We start from the raw sequence: 18,017 nt of genomic DNA on the forward strand, positions 1-18,017 counted from the left end.
GATTCACACCTGATTCACATCTGATTCACCTGATTCACACCAGATTTACCTGATTCACCTGACTCACATATCAAGCTAAATCAGATGAGTCAAGTTTGTCAGAGCTGGGCATCTCTGTGATTTGATAAGATGTTGTTGATCAACTGGTGTTGATAAGCTGTGATTGATATGCTATGACTGATAAGCTGTGATTGGTATGCTATGACTGATGAGCTGTGATTGATATGCTATTATTGATAAGCTGTGATTGATGAGTTGTTGTTGATAAGGTGTGATTGATAAGCTGTGATTGATGAGCTGTTGTTGGTGAGCTGTGATTGGTAAGCTGTGATTGGTAAACTGCGTGAGAAGCTGTGATTAATAAGTTTGCATGGACCACCTGCATGGAGTCTGATAGTGGTCTCCAAACTGACTGTACTGGCTGTTAGGCATGTCATAAAAGTGTGTTTTTATTCTGTAGTATAGGGCATGAAGCGCTGGTGTTTTCAGAGCAAATGTTAGGCTCTGTAAAAAAAAAATCAATGCAATTAAAATGTCACAGAAAGTCACTATAAATACACCTGTTCCTGGAAGGTGTCAGAGTTTGATTGAGAACTTACCAAAGCAAACAAGATTATAAAGACCAAGGTCCTATCAAAACTGACATGAATCCTGGTAATGTTCAGAGTTTGGTTATAAAATTAATTGTAAACTTTAAACATCCCACAAAGCACCATTAAATCCACTGTGGGAAGAATATGGCACAACAGGGAGGGAGGGCATTAGTCAGAGAAACAATCAAAATGCTCAACATAATTCTACCACCACTATGCTTCACTGTGAGGACGATGTTCAGTTATATTTACCACATAGGTTGCTTTGTAGGTATACTGTACAGTTACTGATAACATATCTGTTGCTACACAACATGTATCAGCCCCATTTTTCCTGGTCCATCAATGGAAAAGAGCTGCATAAGCCTACCACTGACCAAATATCATTTAGATGGTGGACGTTCTCAGGACATCCAAGTGAATCAAGCGCTGCTGGATTGCTGGGATATTCGGACCAAATCCAGGATTGTGTATAACAACTGCTAGGCTACAGTCAGTAATAGTATCACTGATTCTTAGTTCGTTGAATAAGGTGTAAGGTATCATTTTCAATGTTAGGCCTTAATGTAGATCTGAGAGATTTCTTAGAAAGAGTTCAAATTTTGTGCTGATGAGCAGCAGCAGTATTTCCATTCGGTTTATTGATATACAGAAAGTTACACCGAAGTTGCCATGTGTGTCTCGTGAAACCGTTTTCATAAGCACGATTGTATTTCTGTATAGTTGATACCATCGTCTGTGCGTTTTTTCATTTTAAAATCCAAAATCAAAGTTATCTAAACTCATTTGTCTCATTCGTGCATGTCATCCTCTGTATCTTTGTCTTTATATCTCTAGGTCGTGTGCGCACACGGAGACAGAGTTCAGGCAGCAGCGTTGGTGGCGGAGCCTCTGTTACAGACAGCAGGGGGCGGAGCCGAGCGAAAGTGGTGTCGCAGTCACAACGTGAGTTTACTGTCAAACATGCTGCCACATTCTTAGAAAAATTACTCTTTGTCATCATGGTTATAAGAAAGTCCTGACAGGGCCATGCAACAGTTACATTATGGGATGAATTTTAATGCATTTCACCGCGTTTTCACTAAACTGGTGTAACTTAAGAACTGCTGATTCTTAAGAAATCTGATGCTATTTTTATGCTCCATCATAAACATCATCATGCTTGGTATTGTTGCCCATCGCAACAATCAGGGATGTTTTATGTAAGGAATAAAACATGATGGGATGTGCTGCTATAGGAAAATAATCACTGACACAAAGTGGAGTCACTCAGTACGTTTACATGGACAACAATAATCATGTTATAATAATAATAATAATAATAATAATAATAATAATAATAATATTAACCCGATTAAGACAATACTTTAATTAAGAAACTAGCATGTAAACAGGAATTTTTAATTACCTCAATCCGATTAAAGTCATACTCGAAGTAAACACAAATTGAATTAAGACGTGTGGAGTACTCCTGTTTTAGTCACATTATCGACGTGTATTACAGACATGTAAACACCTTAATCACATTATTAACGTCATGTGGGAGTTTTCACCACATTTTGCGACAGGACACGATCACACACGGCAGTGCTCAACCGTTTGACGAGAAACAAGAGAGCACGGCTGCGTCCCAAACCGCGTTCTTACCTACTATATAGTAGGTGAAATACATGTATGTAGTAGGCGAAATACATGTATCTCTATATACTATGTACGCGGTTTGGGACGCAGCCCACAGCTTCAAGCAGTCGTCTATTTGCACATATAGCATGACAAATAATTAACCGCACTTGAAGCTTTCGTAAAAATGTAAAATAAAAACACCCAGAACTGTATACGGTACCATAACGAAGACGAACTGTATGTTGATACGTGAGATTCTAGAGGGAACGTCGGACGGCGTGGCGCGGTGACGTGATGACGTGTGCTGTTAATCGATCTATGTTCTATAACATGTAAAACGGGTACATGAAAGGAGTATTCTAAAAGCGACTCATGTAAACACCTTAATCACAATATTGTCTTACTGAGAGTAAGGTCAATAATTAGATTACTGCTGTCCATGTAAACGCAGTCACTGTTACCACACTGAAGTGGATTATTGTCCTATAACAGTATGTTACAAAGTGTTTTATTCTCCTTATACCACAGCAATCTATTTCTGTTAATGAACAACATGTACTTTTTATTCGTTAATAGTTACATTTAATGTTATGGAATGTCCTCTGAACAAATGAATTCCTGTTATCATTTACATTATAGCAGCTATAAACTGTTGTTCCCTTTGCCATGGCAGGACATGTAACATTACAGTTTTACCCTTACCGTTATAAAGCGCTGACACTGGAGACTCCTTCCAAAAATTGTTTCAATAAAAGAAGGATAATGTATTAGAAAGAACACAATAATATAAGCCTTGCAGCTAGAACTGCTGTTAAAGAAAACACCTTCTCGAGCATTTCATCACTAAAAATGAGCATTTATCAACGCTGTGGTACAAGCAAATACAATGACATGCCCAATGCATGTTGGGTAATGCCGTGTCATGGTCATTATGTAACTGGATGCCCTTCACTGCCCCGCGTGCTGCTCGTACATAAGGATCAAGGTCAGCAAACCCAGCAGGTGGTAAGACTCACGGTACAGCAGACTTTCTGACCACTACAGCATGATTTATACCCCCAACCCCCCTCCAAATGTACCCTCCACCCCATGTCCCAAATGTACAATTCCTCCCCTTTAAGTTTCATTGAATGCAACGTTGATGTACCTCGCTGGTGAATTTGTTCAATTTCCGTTCATGTTTTATGACTTCCTGTGTAATGGTGTTCCTGCATGTTATACTGTATTATAATGTATGTGTGTTATTATACTACACTACTATGAGATGTTAAGGATACGTTACATTTACTCCATGCTCTCGCTCTGTGTGTATGTGTGTGTAGCTGGGAGTCGTTCCAGTTCTCCTGGGAAGCTTATTGGTCAGTCCTATGGCAAAATGTCCTCTGTGACCTCAGCAGAGAAGCGAAGTAGGATCCCACGCAGTCAGGGCTGCAGCCGAGAGAGCAGCCCCGGTCGCTCGGGTCAGGGTGAGAGAAACACCACATACACACGCACACACACACACACAGAGATTTAATGCTGCAATGTCATCAGTAATTACAATGTGGAGTTTATTTTAGACCAAAGGAGCACGATGTGAGTTAGCATACATGGATGAGCCACTCTGATGGGAAATCCTGGTTGGTGCTTCTCGCCAGATGACAAATTTAGATTTCGTAAGATTCGGAAGAGCGGAAGATTTCCTGTCTTGGTTGTAATTTGAATCGATCATGTCTTCTGGTGCCGATTACGGTTGTGACACCAGCTGCCTCGACACCTATTTGCGGAGTCTGAATCAGAGTCAAGTTATTGTTTTTTCTTTGTTTGCTATTTGGTTGGTTTCACACAGCACATAATTCATCGAAATCAAAAGAAGAACAAGTAGCTAAGGGGGGGTCAGGTATAGCTGAAAACATACTTTCAACTCTTTCTTTCATTGATCAGATGTACAGTGATGGGGGGAAGAAAATAAACCTTTTGCGAATGTACAAAAATACCCCAGATCACCCGAGCACGGACAATACGGATAGATAATTATACAAGTATCTAGTTGAAAACATTTTGGGCCTGTCCAAATACCCACACTTGCAGTCTTGGCCACTCGAGAGCGCATGCACGTGACAGGAAGTAAGTGCGCAAGACTGTCCCAGGTCAGGAGCGGTGTTCGAGGCTAAGCATATCCCATCATTCCTCATGTACAGGAACTCGTGTGTTGCGAGATGTCAAGGAAATCCTTCCTTAGTGTAAGTTAAATGAATGAGATATTATATATAATTTGGTAGTAAAAAACGTGAAGTGGTGCACGTTTTCTTGGTCCAGACCGCAGAGATGAGATGTATTTTGCAAAACGTTTTCAACTGCTTTTTATCACTTAAAATACATTTCACTTAGCCGAAATTCACTCATCTTAAAAGAACAATGACAATGACAAGAACGTCTGCCACAATCTGGACCGATGTTTTTGCACTTACCAAGTGTGTCCTATCGGGTAATGAAGTTCTACTTGTCTACTTACATGACATAAATTGGACAAGCCCTGAGTCTTGTTACATCCTGCATTTGTCTCATTTAATGCTATTTGGCAGATGTTCTTATCCAGAGTGACTTTTTTGATCGCAGAAATGAACGCAAAATCAAGAATATACAGAGGACCTTGCAACTTTCCAGAATTACTGCACATTTGTACCAAGACTGTCATGTGACGTCATCAACAACGCACATTCAGCCAACTCCCTCTTCGACTCACGCGCATCAATCCTAAGTACAGCTAAAAGTTCTGATTTGCCAACAAACATTACTGCAAAACAATTTCATGCAAATGCAATTTCACCAATTCAGGTAGTTTTCTAGAAAAAAAAACACAAAAAACTCCTGTATGAAATCCTGTATGGTCTGATTTATCTCATTTATACTACTGAACAGTTAAGGGTTAAAGGCCTTGCTCAAGGGTCCAGCAGTGGCAGCTTGGCATTTGAACTCATGACGTGCTGATCAGTAGTCCAACATCTTAACCACTGAGATACCACTGCCGTGTTTATTTATTTAGCACATTTCTGCAGTTCTACAGTCTGTCCTTTGGCTCAATTTGCGATTGGCTTGCAGTTTAGTTTAGCAGCTTGTTCCTACAAAAATGCAACAAACCCAAAATACATGCCATGTTTGTTCATTTCCTGTAAGCAGGTCTATTCAGAGTTGAATTGCTTTCTTACTGCAGTTGAAATGTGCTAGAGTTTGCTTGTAACCCGACCAAGAACATCTCACTCAGAACCTCTCAGATCGGTTGTTTTTAACCCTTATCGGAATGTGCTTGCTGTGTTCTCCTGACAAATGAACTGTACAGAGAAGGAAAACACAACAGTGTTGATTCAAATGGACATATGTTGGCAAAATCGCTTCTATTTCAGCACCAAAATGCCGTTGGTCCTGAAGCATGAACCAGGGATGCTGAGAGTTTTAGGGAGGCAACATTTTATCTCCATGACAACAACTTGAGCATTATTTAAATAAGACTTGAACTGTGTGACAGGGATGGAAAATGTTTGGTGAGGTAATGAGGAAAATGAATATTGCAGTCAGTAATCAATGGTCCAAGGAAATTATATATATATATATATATATAATTATCTGATCTTTGGTGACCTCTACTGTTTGTTTGCTGATTGGTTCTGCTCTTAAACCAGTGGAAAAATTTCCGTAATATGTTTTTGTTGATTGGGAAATCATAGGATCATTGTAAAATACACCATCAATACGCCCCAGTTTTCTACAACAGCGCTTTATATATTTGTAAACTTTTTTTCTCAGAACCTGTTGAATACATTATTGAATGTTTCCTCTGTAAGCTGTGTTACAGATTCCTCGAAAATGTGAAGCCTGTGCTTCTTCATGCTCGTGTGTTATTATTTTAAATATATTATTATTTATAAGTTTTCTTTTGGGTTGCTTGTTTTTGAACTAATAATTTCAAAAAATGTGAATTTTTGTGAAATTAGTTCAGGTGTATTATCTGAACAGAGATTTAATTTCAGGACAAAATGAGAACGACTACTGGTCAACATCAAGAGTAAAGATTTGAAATTGAAAGATTTATGTAGTCGGAACATGTTCATATTTCAGCCTATGAGTAACTCTGAAGGAGTGATTCTTCCTGTTCAATTCAGTTTTATTTTATTTCAGTCATGATTTTTCACAATAGACATTGTCACAGAGGAGTTTTACAGAAATCCAGATATAGATTGAGATCCCGAATGAGCAAGCCAGGGGTGACGGTAAGGAAAATTCTCCCTGAGACCACATGAGGAACAAACCTTAGAGGAAGCAATTCAAAATCTCCATCCTCTTCTATAGTGGAATGATAAATCATTACAGTATACAGGCATAGAAGAGTACAAACAAACAGTACTAAGTGTGTTCAGTATAAGAAAATACAGGTACAGGAACAGATCTCTGAGCATCAGAGCATTCTCTTTACTAGTCATACCTTCCCTCTTCTTGTCTTATATCACTTAATCTCTTTTCTCTTCCTTTGTCCTGTCTTAACTGTTTCACTTTCTTCTCTCCTGCTGCTTGGACATGCGCGCGTGTGTGTTGTGTGTGTGTGTGTGTATTTGGGAACTGGTAGTGCGGGGTAGTCGCATCCCGCGGCCCAGTATGAGTCAGGGTTGCAGTCGTGACACAAGCAGGGAGAGCAGCAGAGACACAAGTCCTGCACGGGGTTTTACTCCACTTGGTGAGTCTCACACACACACACACACACACACACACACACGCACAAACATATGCACACACACCCGAGACTAAAGTGAGGTTTCGTCCATCTGGTTTTTTGAAACCTTTATGATGACCCTTTACTGCATGATGTTGCCATATGGCAACAATTAATTCATCTCCAATTTTTTGATAGGCAATAATACAAAACTACTATTTTCCTATATTACTAGAAAAAAGGGGGCTTTCTCTTTGACATCATAAAAAAATGCTATGTCACATGACCAGGAAGTGTTGTTTGCACTTCCTTTTCTACAATCACATGGCATGATGAAGGTGATTATAAGAGGGCTCTCAGAATTTGATAAATTTTTCAGTATTCAGGCAAAATTACTTAAAGGAAAAAAATGAAACTGTCTGAGATGTTAACATTTATTTTTTTGTCATTTAAACAAGTTTATATAGTTTGAGTATTCTGTTAAATGGTAAAATGTAATCGTTGCCATATGACAGCAACATGTGATAATGGAACTGTGATGTACGCATTCATGAATTAAAAAAACAGGCCTGCATAGCAAAAAAGACACCAGGCTTCTCTAGTAGCATATTTACATTTTTTCCACATTCAAAGTAAGAAAAACTGTTGTAATTTCAGGCATTTTGCAATTGCACCTTATTTTCTAAATATTAAAATGATTCTTCAGCCAAAACATGTTTGGACCAAATTTTTGTATGTATTACTATTATATACTTTTTACAACTGTAATTAGTTTATAGAAGATATAAATTTGAACTTTTTTTTAAAGAAGATATAACATGCTTACACCTTCTTCTTCACCTGCATGCTGTAACTCTCAGAATGTATAACTAAACTCCATAGAAATGTTCTACTCCTGTATTCAGTCTTGTCTTCTCAGAACATATGTTTGTGTGTTTAAAACAGTCAAATGATTGCTTGCAGTATAAGATGGGTTTTAAATCTGAACTGTATTTGATTCTCCTGTTGAACAGTGTCTCGGCGCCACTCGCGCTCCACCAGTGCCCTGACAGGCAGCGACGCTCTGCAAACAGGTGAACGCTGGCATGAGGACGTTGGCATCCGAACCCACAGGGGGAGCCAGAGAGCACCAAGTCACACATTTCACACCTTACAGCTCGGCCTGAGGCCCTGTTTGAATAATTATACATGCAAATTGCCTATATTCATATCTTACTTATAAATAGTATAAATAATATTTATGTGTTTATGATAATGGATGTCAAGGTGTGAGCAAGGTTTGAGCAAGGTGTGAAGTGTGTGATTTTTAAAATTTATTTGTGTTTTTAATTTTTCTTGTTTTGTGTATTATGTATCGGTGTTTATCTTTTTGGAAATGTGTCACTTATAGATCTCTTTGTTTATTGTTTCTGGTTGTATGATTTCTTCGTTCATTTTTGGAGCTTTAAAGAAGAGGTTTTCCAAACTTCCAATCTCCTAACTTATCACTATTGTAGTTATTTGTACAATATTTTGTAAAAGTTAGTTGGTTCAGTTTTCCCAAAATAGAAACAAATAAGCAATTAAAGCACTTGCTAACAGCGTTAGTGTTGAATCAAAATATCACCATGACCATGGTCTTTTTTTTTTAAATGTTTTGAAATTATTATTAAAAATGAAAAGTATTTTCTTATACTGTTTATATTTTACTTTTTTGTTGGGTCGTGCACACCCCAAGCCTGGATACAAACCTCTACTTTAAAACTGCAATTATTATATCAGTAGACATAGATATATTGACTGTAGCACAAGGCATTCCATTTCTATGTATTTATATATTTTTGTGCTTGTTTTTATTTATTTATTTGTATCATTGTACTTTTTTATGTTACGTGTATAAAGTATTGCATTTTATTGTGTTTTTTTTAAAAGAATATTTTGCAATGATTTGTAATGTGATTTGTTTTATATTTAATGTTTCTGTTAATTTATTTTAATTTTCTAATTGTAATAATAATAATAATAATAAGAGAATATTAAAGATACCTCAAAAAACAGTCATTTCCAAAGTGGCCATTCAGTTGATCTGGCGAGTTGCTTCATTTAAAGCTTCTGGTTATAAATATTCAGGGCTGGAAAATTAGCTATGAGAGACCATTTGAAACAGCAGAAGGGAGGGGCTTGTTGCAGGGGGAGGGGCTTGTTACAGGGGGGAGGGACTTGTCAGTGTTTTCGCTGCAGTTGAAGTTTGTATTACAGTTTGAAGAGCACTCTAAAATGACATATTTAAAGATTGTTGTTAAGGAATAAATCACCCATAATTTTGGCTCTCTCTTTTGCGCTCTCCTTTCTCTCAGATCGTTTTGGGCTGATCCATCAGGCGCGGATCTCTGCTTCGGTCAACGCCATGCGCATCCTGAACACAGGCATGGAGGTGGAGGCAGCAGTGGCTGATGCTCTGGTGAGATTGCGTTTGGTACTCGGATTTGTTTGTAACGCAGCACACACATAACAGATGGCTGAGCCAGAAGTGTGTGGGAATTATGAATCGAAAAATCCTGACATATCACTGTCTTTGCTTTTCCCTCTCTGGCTGTCTTAAATCTCATCAGCTATTAGGAGACTCCAGGAATAAGGTTTGGGTTTTTTTTTTAATTATTGACCTATAACCTGTATCTTCTCTTCATCTTCATCGTCTCTAGAGTCAATTACAGACAGACATCACTAACAAAAGTCACACGCAGTAGTTTCTTATGGAGCAATTATATTAGGAATAAAACATGTCACAGGAAAATAATCAACAATGTGGTGGTGTGATTTCTGTTACTGTATTGAGGTTGACTATTTTCCTATAACAGCATGTTCAGAAGTGTTTTATTCCTCTTATACCACAGCGATTTGCCAAGGTTTTTATGTATTTATTTTAAAAAGAACGACATGTACTTTTTGTCTGTTTATAGTTACAATTAATGTTGTGGAGCATCAGTGAAACAGGTTAGCTCTTGTTATCACTTAGGTTGTAGCAGCTATTAAGAGGTTCGTTCCCTCACTTTCACTTAAAGTTGAAAAGACAAGAAATGCCGCTTGTCTTATTACTGACAGCAAATCACACACTCTCCTTCTCTAGACTTTTTTTTATTTTTCATGATAGAAAACTCAACTAGACTGACACTGGAGACTCCTCCCATAAATCTCCTCACAGAGAACTTCACCACTTCACCACGCCAACATTCAGGCATTTTTCTTTTTTTGTTAAATATCACGTTTTTAATCAGTTTATTGATAGGTTTCGATTATGTTGAGCATCCAGCCCACAAGTCCCTGCGAATTAGTTGTTGCTATAGAAACGATAGCGTATTAAAAAGAGCGTATAAATATAAACCCGTGATTTGAATAACGGTAGTCGGCATTACTGTCAGAGCTGCTGTATCAGGAAATGAATCAACACCTTCTGACCAATCGGATTCGTGAACTCAACAGCGCCTTGGTTTAACTCCTTATCGTTTTGAATCGCAGTGTTTCGGAGATCTGTAGCGCAGTAACAGCTTTCACGGATACATGACAGCGTCACTAACACTCTGCATGCCTTTTTCTTCATACATCAGCAATAGATCCTCAGAAAAGCAGCTGCATGCATAGTGCTGCATGAACACCGAATATAACAGCAGTATTATATATCCGGAGTCTTGCTGTGCTTTGTGTTTTTAATCGGATCATTAGCGGAGGCCTGTGCGGCGCTGGTACGAGTCTCCTGGCATGTACTCGGACGATGACGCCAACAGCGACGCCTCCAGCGCCTGTTCAGAGCTTTCTTACAGCTCACGTAACGGAGGAGTGCCGCACTACATGCGCCAGACAGAGGACGTAGCCGAGATCCTAAACCACTGCGCCAGTTCCAACTGGTCCGAGAGGAAAGAAGGCCTGCTGGGCCTCCAGAACCTTCTGAAGAGCCAAAGAACCCTCAGGTGAGTTCATCGAAACAGCTTTGGACATGTTTCTTGTTGTGTTTTAATTTGAGTTAAACGAGAATTAGAGGAGCTAGATTAGCCGTGTATCACAAGTATAACTGAAATAATGACCTCATTTACGACCTTCATTATGTCCTGAAAAGGAACATCCACATTGCAGTACAGATATAAATGCACTCATGAGGAATTTAAAACATTAAAAATCCGTGGCTGTGGTTTCATTCAACGGCCAAAATTCCTCCCAATACAGACATAGTGTTATATAAATGCAGGCATAATTAACATATAATTAGCGTTTTCCATTTTGCGCTTCGTTATATTTTCCTGGTCACAAGTAAACCTGAAGAGATGCCAACATTAGCTGTTTTGAACCCTTTTACTACAGTGATACAGGAGACACTTGAAAACTACACTTCCCTTTCAAAGGGAACTCCACGTTGCGTTTAGCATAGCTACGCAATGTCTCGTTCCCTTCTCAGAGAACAGGGTGACATGCGTAACCCAGACGTTTTCTGCGTTATCAGCTGGAGAAGTGGTCAGACCAAACACAAATGAAACGTACTCAATCAAAAAGCAAATTCATTGAAGGGCGTAAAACACTAAGTTGTGGTCACTTTCGCTTTGATCTAGGTGAAAGTGAAATTGCAAAACCCGCAGTCTTGTGATCCATTAGAAAACAAAATTGCAAGTATCATGGGTTGCATCTCAGTCAGCTCCCTAGTTCAGTAGTCAGGGCACTGATCAGGGAGTCGGCCATTTTAAGGGCTGTATCAATCGCGAAATCCTTCCAGTGCACTGGTATGTTTGCTCCCTAAACAAATCCCACAATGCACCGCGAAAGCCAGGGAGCATCGGCGCTCATTATGTTCCCTTACTGAAAATAACGTCATATTTTCTGAAGCTTCTCAGCTAAAAAAAAAATTAAATTAAAAAATGACGTAGCTTGTTATCGTTGTTGTGGCTCTCAAATAATTTTTCATGTTCGCAATTTTTAACTTTATTTGACGTTCTGTATACGGTTTGTTTGAGTCTAATGACTTTTAAGTGTTTAAAAAATCCACTAGCTCTCCTATGGTCCTGCTTGATATGCCATGACAGAAACATCAAGCTAACAAATTTAACAAATTTTATTTATTTATTTATTTATTTATTTATTTATTTATTTATCCTTTATTTAACCAGGAAGATCCTTTTGAGATATCACAATCTATTCTTCCAGGGAGACCTTGTCAGGACGGCAGCACATAGAAAACAATACCCATAGAAAACAATTAATCAATTAAAATCAAGAAAAGCACTCACAAGACTCCTTTAACATCGTTTGCAAAAGCCGTTTAAAAGTACTCAGAGGTGGCAAGATCTCTAGTTTAACTACGTTTTGCAGATCGTTGTAGGCCCAGGGAGCAAAAAAAGAAAAAGCATGTTTGCCAAATTCTGAGTATACCTTTGGGACTTTTAACCGAATGTGTATATGGCATATAATATCGGAAAGATATCGGTCTTGCCTGTTGTTGATAAATGCTAGTGGTGACGTTTTACAACACGAGTACGTAGTCACAGGATATACTGATTCACCATCTCCAGAGCTAGGGAGCTGATTGAGACGCACCCTTGCATTTCTACATCAAATAAATAGGTCGGTTCATCATAACAGCGCAGAGTAAAACGTGTTCTGTGACACTGTTTAGTATTTTCTCTCATATCATACAGTATGTATCATATGATTATACATAATTATATTTTTTTAACGTTTTGAGCAATTCTTTTGGTCATAAAAATACTTCGTTGTTATGTGCAACTTTTCTACAAATTTCCAAATAGGCTGAGCTCTTCACTGCTTATTTGAAGTTCTAAAATGTTCTAAAACGCACTACTCTCGGGCCTCCCATCCAGCTCCATCAAACCCCTTCAGATGATTCAGAACGCAGCAGCATGCCTCGTCTTCAACCAACCCAAAAGGACCCATGTCACACCCCTCTTCATCTCCCTCCACTGACCTCCTGTAGCTGCCCGCATCAAATTCAAGGCCTTGATGCTCACGTACAACACCTTGATCTGGGACAGCACCTCCCTACCTCAACACTCTCCGTGAGGTGTTCTACTTAATCCAGTAGAACACCTTTGGGATGTGGTAGAACGAGAGATTCACTGCAAAGTATACCTGAAAAAGCTAATGTAAAATCTGCAGGAATTGCATGATGAATTAACGTCAACATGCACCAGGAATGTTTCCAACATCTTGTGGAATCCATACGGTGAAGAATTGAGGCTGTTTGAGAGCATAGGGAGGCCCTGCCCAGTATTAGTATAGTGTTCCTAATGAAGTGCTCAGTGTGTGTATATACTGTAGCACAGAGGTTCTCAACCTTTTGTAACTAAAGCCACCCCAAGCCTCCCCTATCATGTGACATGCCCCTACCCTACACATGACCTCCCCCCCCCCCCCCCCCCCCCCCCATTGGAGTAGGCCAGGTATAATAATTATCTATTCCATATAAAATATATACCTAATCTATTATCTGTTTTGATAGATACTGTAGATAGATAGATAGATTTTTTGCTTTTGTGTTATTGTACTTTTTAAAATAACTTTTCATAAATTTTATGATTAAAAAAAACTTTGACATTTATTAAACTCGACCAGTATGGAACTTGTATGATCAGAAATGTTTCTGACCACTATAACTTCTTTGAACAAGAGAACTAGGCTGTAATAACGTGGACTATTTTAAAACATGTTGCATTACATTCATCTTACATTCTAAATACAATCACATAAGAATGCTGTAAATTGGGACGAAGGGCGTGTCTCGTTATCCATGACATTGTTATTGTTAAATCTCCAGCTCTCAGCCCCTCACTGAACCCTTCCGATCTTGCCCCTCGGGTTTAGAACTACTGCTGTAGCCTAACAGTTCCTACTGTAATTCCAGCAAAAACTGTAGTGAAAGGAGATTCTCTCCGATTCATTAAGATTTTGGATTTCTTTTTGTCTTTCAGCCGTGTGGAGCTCAAGAGGTTGTGTGAGATTTTCACTAGGATGTTCGCCGACCCTCACAGCAAGGTGAGTGACCTAAATAAAGATATCCTTTATAAATCAGATGAATGACAAGAGCATACAACTTATTTATCTCCTGTAATACAGTACAATGTGTAGCATCATGTGATGCTAACAGTTTTTCTTTTTGATTTTGTTGTATGGCCTTACCTTGGTGTGGATTGCTGCATCAGAGAGTAAGTATATTCCTTCTGGGGTTGGTCAATCAGTTGCTGATTCAAACAAGTAATATTAGGGGTTGTGTGTCATGAGTGCTTAACAGTGTTGTGCTGTCAGGTGTTCAGCATGTTCCTGGAAACGCTGGTGGACTTCATCGTGCTGCACAGGGAGGATTTGCAGGACTGGCTCTTTGTTCTCCTCACACAGCTGTTAAAGAAGATGGGCGCTGATCTGCTGGGCTCAGTGCAGGCCAAAGTGCAGAAAGCTCTCGATGTCACCAGGTCTGCCCTCTACTGGAAACTTTTGGGATATATTTTTTGCATGTCTTATTTTTAAGCATGTTACTATCAGTGTCTTGTGTGCACGTGTCCTCTCTCTATACATTACAGAGATTCCTTTCCCTACGATCAGCAGTTCAACATCTTAATGCGCTTCATTGTCGATCAGACACAAACTCCAAACCTCAAGGTTGGTGGACTTTCTTTTTCACTACAGTGGTGCTTGAAACTTTGTGAATCCTTTAGAATGTTCTACATTTCTGTATGAATGTGACCTAAAACATCATCAGATGTGGATAAAGAGAACCCAATTAAACAAATGAGACAAAAATATGACGCTTGGTCATTTATTTATTGAGGGAAAGGATCCTATATTACATATCTGTGAGAGGCACCTATTGCAGCTCTTTAAAAATGGAAACAGAAGAATTTTTGTTTTATTGTGAACATTATTGATAATAAATGATGTTGTTTATTGAAAACCGGTGTTTATCATATTGCTTTTGTGACCATTTTCTGTAAGCTCTGCTTTGTGTTATGCTTACGAATACCCTTACTCGTGATAAAATCTATGTTGCACAACTTCGAGTGGCTTCTTGCTTTAATTCATCATACGCTGAAGCTCCTAGTGCACTGTTGAAGTGTAATCTGATGTGATGCTACACCTCATATTAGGCAAATGAGGTACATTTTGATGTTTTGTAGCAAATTTCATAGCCATTCCTGACCTAGTTGTCAAACATGAGGATATGTTTTTGATGGAGACACTGTGGACGAGAGTCTGCTCAATAATGTAAATGTAAATAACACTTGTCTGGAAAAGAAACAACAGAATAACAGACTATTAATTCATTCACAAAATGAAAATTTCCATATACCACTACAAGCTTGTTTAAATCATAAAGCATAGTAATTGAGGAATGTAATTATCCTCCTTAAATCTTCAGTTCCTAGTTGCTTAGCGCTGCCGTCTCTGTCGTGTAGGTGAAGGTGGCCATTCTGAAGTATATCGAGTCTCTGGCCAGGCAAATGGATCCCACTGATTTTGTGAACTCCAGTGAGACACGCCTGGCCGTCTCCCGCATCATCACTTGGACGACGGAACCCAAGAGCTCAGATGTCAGAAAGGTGAGGGTTTTTTCCTTCATCTCTAAGAAAACACTACCCCCCCTTTTATTTTTTGCAGACGACCACAAAAGCTCTTATGATCCACCACAACTGCCCAGCTGTAGTTATACACACACTAATCGTCAGTTGTAATCAGAGACCTCTGTAGTCTACAGTGTGGTTTCACAAAGATGTGAATTAGTGATTGAGCTGCACAGTCAGCTTTTAATAAATCAGAGCTTGGATTTTTCCACATATATTAAAAAATCAATCAACACTGCTTGTAGCCTAAAACTATCTGATGCATCTAATAGGTGGGCTGGGGTTGGGGTTTGTTAATTCCCTTTAATGATGTCAAAATGAAAAATATTTCATGGTACATATTTGAAAAGGGCATTATAACAGTAATCTAATTTATTAGCCTAAATCAGAGCTTCTTAACCTATTATAACTAAAGCCTCCCCTATCATGTGGCAGCCCCCCCCCCATATTGGAGGAGACTAGGTATAATGATCTATATTCTATATAACCTAATCTATAATCTGTTTTTCACTGATAGATAGATAGATAGATAGATAGGTAGTTAGATTTTTTTGATTTTGTGTTTTTGTGCTTTTTACAATTACATTTCCAGCCTTTTGTTTGTAGGCTAGACTGTTAATGACTAAAATAAATAAATTCATTCAATATATGTGCAAAATACTCAGACATCTGTGTATAATAGTATAATATTCCACTTTTTAAGGATGTACTGATTCTTAAAATGCACTCATGTGGACAACTGGGCATCTCAATCATTGTAAACATTGATTCTGGAACTGAGAGTGCGCAGCATGGAAGCTTATGTCCATCAACAGGACCCTCCTTGTAGTTCAATAAGCAGCCTTCCTTGGATGGACGATGCTTTGTCTACAGCAGCGTTTGAGAGGTTTTTCCAGGCTGATAGTGAGCCGTTACTCTTTGCAGTTTTTTAGAAGGTGTCAGACGTACAGACCTTGTTTAAGCTTGTGTACAGTTACACACTATAGCTCATCTTTTCTGGATGCACAATTTATGCTAATTGTCATCTACCATGTATAGTCTGATTCTGACCACAGCATTGTTTCTCAGCCCAGCAGTGACACTACTGTTGCTTATGCACTTATACCAGCACCAGACACACTAGTGTCACTATCAGCATCAGTGCTTTGCTGAGAATGATCCATCAGTCATATTAGGCATTCTCAGACGTTTTGCAGCCAGGGACCCCTTTATAACTGTAAAAAAAATAATAATAATAATAAAAAAAAAAATCCTCAGACCTCCCCTCAGTACACATTTATTTTATGAACAATCCACATATTCAAATATTCATACAATATTTCAGTGTGTTCAATAATATTTGGTTATTTATTGGAGCCAGAGATTTTTTTAATGTTTATTTTGAACTTTCCACTCATAGAAGACGTTTTAATTACAATTATCCTTAGATTCAAGTTAATATTATTTATAAAGTAGGTGTAACTTTGTTGATGATGGGTTGTAATTTAAACCCCTGTAGTATAAAAAAATTTAATAAATAGCAATCATCCTGGTTATGATTCACACACTCGACTATGAGAACCATGGCCATATACTCTCAAGTCATTGGAATGATGATAAATTACAATTAGATGAGCTGAAGTCAGTAATTCCACCTACAGAGTGACGTCTATGGCGGGTAAAATAGCCAGTGAGTATTAGTGCAAGGTATACCCAGCTTTTCTGACTGTGTATGTGTGTGTGTGTGTGTGTGTCAGACCCTACACAGCTGGGTAAGTGAGGAGCTTGCAGGCAGGCTCAGCTCACTCACTTCCCTCCCCGTGGAGGGCAACCTGGAGGAGAGATGTAAGCAGGTAGTCAAAGTTTCACTTTAAACCTGCATGACCGGCGCATAAACCACACTTCTCACTGAAGCCGCTCTTCTGGATAACCTTCAACTCTTCTTATTTGGTACTCTGTAGGAAGAATGTGTAAAAGGCTATATTCTTCCCTAAATGTCTATCTGCAGATGTGTAATGCTTACTCTGTCATGCTGGGAACTTGTTACTATCTAACGATTCTATTGCTTTGGACTGGAAAGATGTGCTCAGACACCACGCATGCCGGAAAATGCAGACTCTAACAATTTTTCTGATCTTTCTATGTTTTTAACATCTATTTCTCCTTTAATGGCTACAGTTATATATTTATCTTACAGATGCACAATATTAGGATCTGAAAGAGTTGTTTTAAGACAGTTGTTTTATCTGAAGGGAACTTAAATTTGTAAGAAATAAAACGTGATGATGTGGCATGCTGTTATAGGAAAATAATCAATGATGTGGTGGTTAAGTTACGCAGGTGAGTTGTTACTATAGAAACAGTAATGACACCGGCATTAAAATAGTCCTGTGATTTGAAGTACAGCTACAACTGTTGTCAGAGTTTCTGCTATTCTGACCAATCAGAATCAAGAATTGACAGTGCTGTGGTATAATGTTTGATATTGATATTCCAATAGGGTGTCACAGATCACCATTCTGAGACTATTGTAAGAGCACTGATCAG

General features: G+C 38.6%; 1 protein-coding gene across 1 annotated transcript in view; it reads left to right on the plus strand.

Moving 5' to 3' along the window:
• The window catches only part of LOC108271228 (CLIP-associating protein 1), an 80,451-nt gene that overhangs the window by 48,207 nt on the left and 14,227 nt on the right, over positions 1-18,017 (plus strand). Inside the window, exons 20-30 of the mRNA XM_053683180.1 lie at positions 1,431-1,538; positions 3,539-3,682; positions 6,817-6,924; positions 7,914-7,973; positions 9,237-9,340; positions 10,600-10,844; positions 13,848-13,911; positions 14,079-14,081; positions 14,182-14,345; positions 14,454-14,532; positions 15,327-15,470. Coding sequence (XP_053539155.1) covers positions 1,431-1,538; positions 3,539-3,682; positions 6,817-6,924; positions 7,914-7,973; positions 9,237-9,340; positions 10,600-10,844; positions 13,848-13,911; positions 14,079-14,081; positions 14,182-14,345; positions 14,454-14,532; positions 15,327-15,470 — 1,223 coding nt within the window. The remainder of the gene's footprint in view (positions 1-1,430; positions 1,539-3,538; positions 3,683-6,816; positions 6,925-7,913; positions 7,974-9,236; positions 9,341-10,599; positions 10,845-13,847; positions 13,912-14,078; positions 14,082-14,181; positions 14,346-14,453; positions 14,533-15,326; positions 15,471-18,017) is intronic.

Source organism: Ictalurus punctatus, chromosome 10, assembly GCF_001660625.3.
Source record: "Ictalurus punctatus breed USDA103 chromosome 10, Coco_2.0, whole genome shotgun sequence".
NCBI classification, from domain to species: Eukaryota; Metazoa; Chordata; class Actinopteri; order Siluriformes; family Ictaluridae; genus Ictalurus; species Ictalurus punctatus.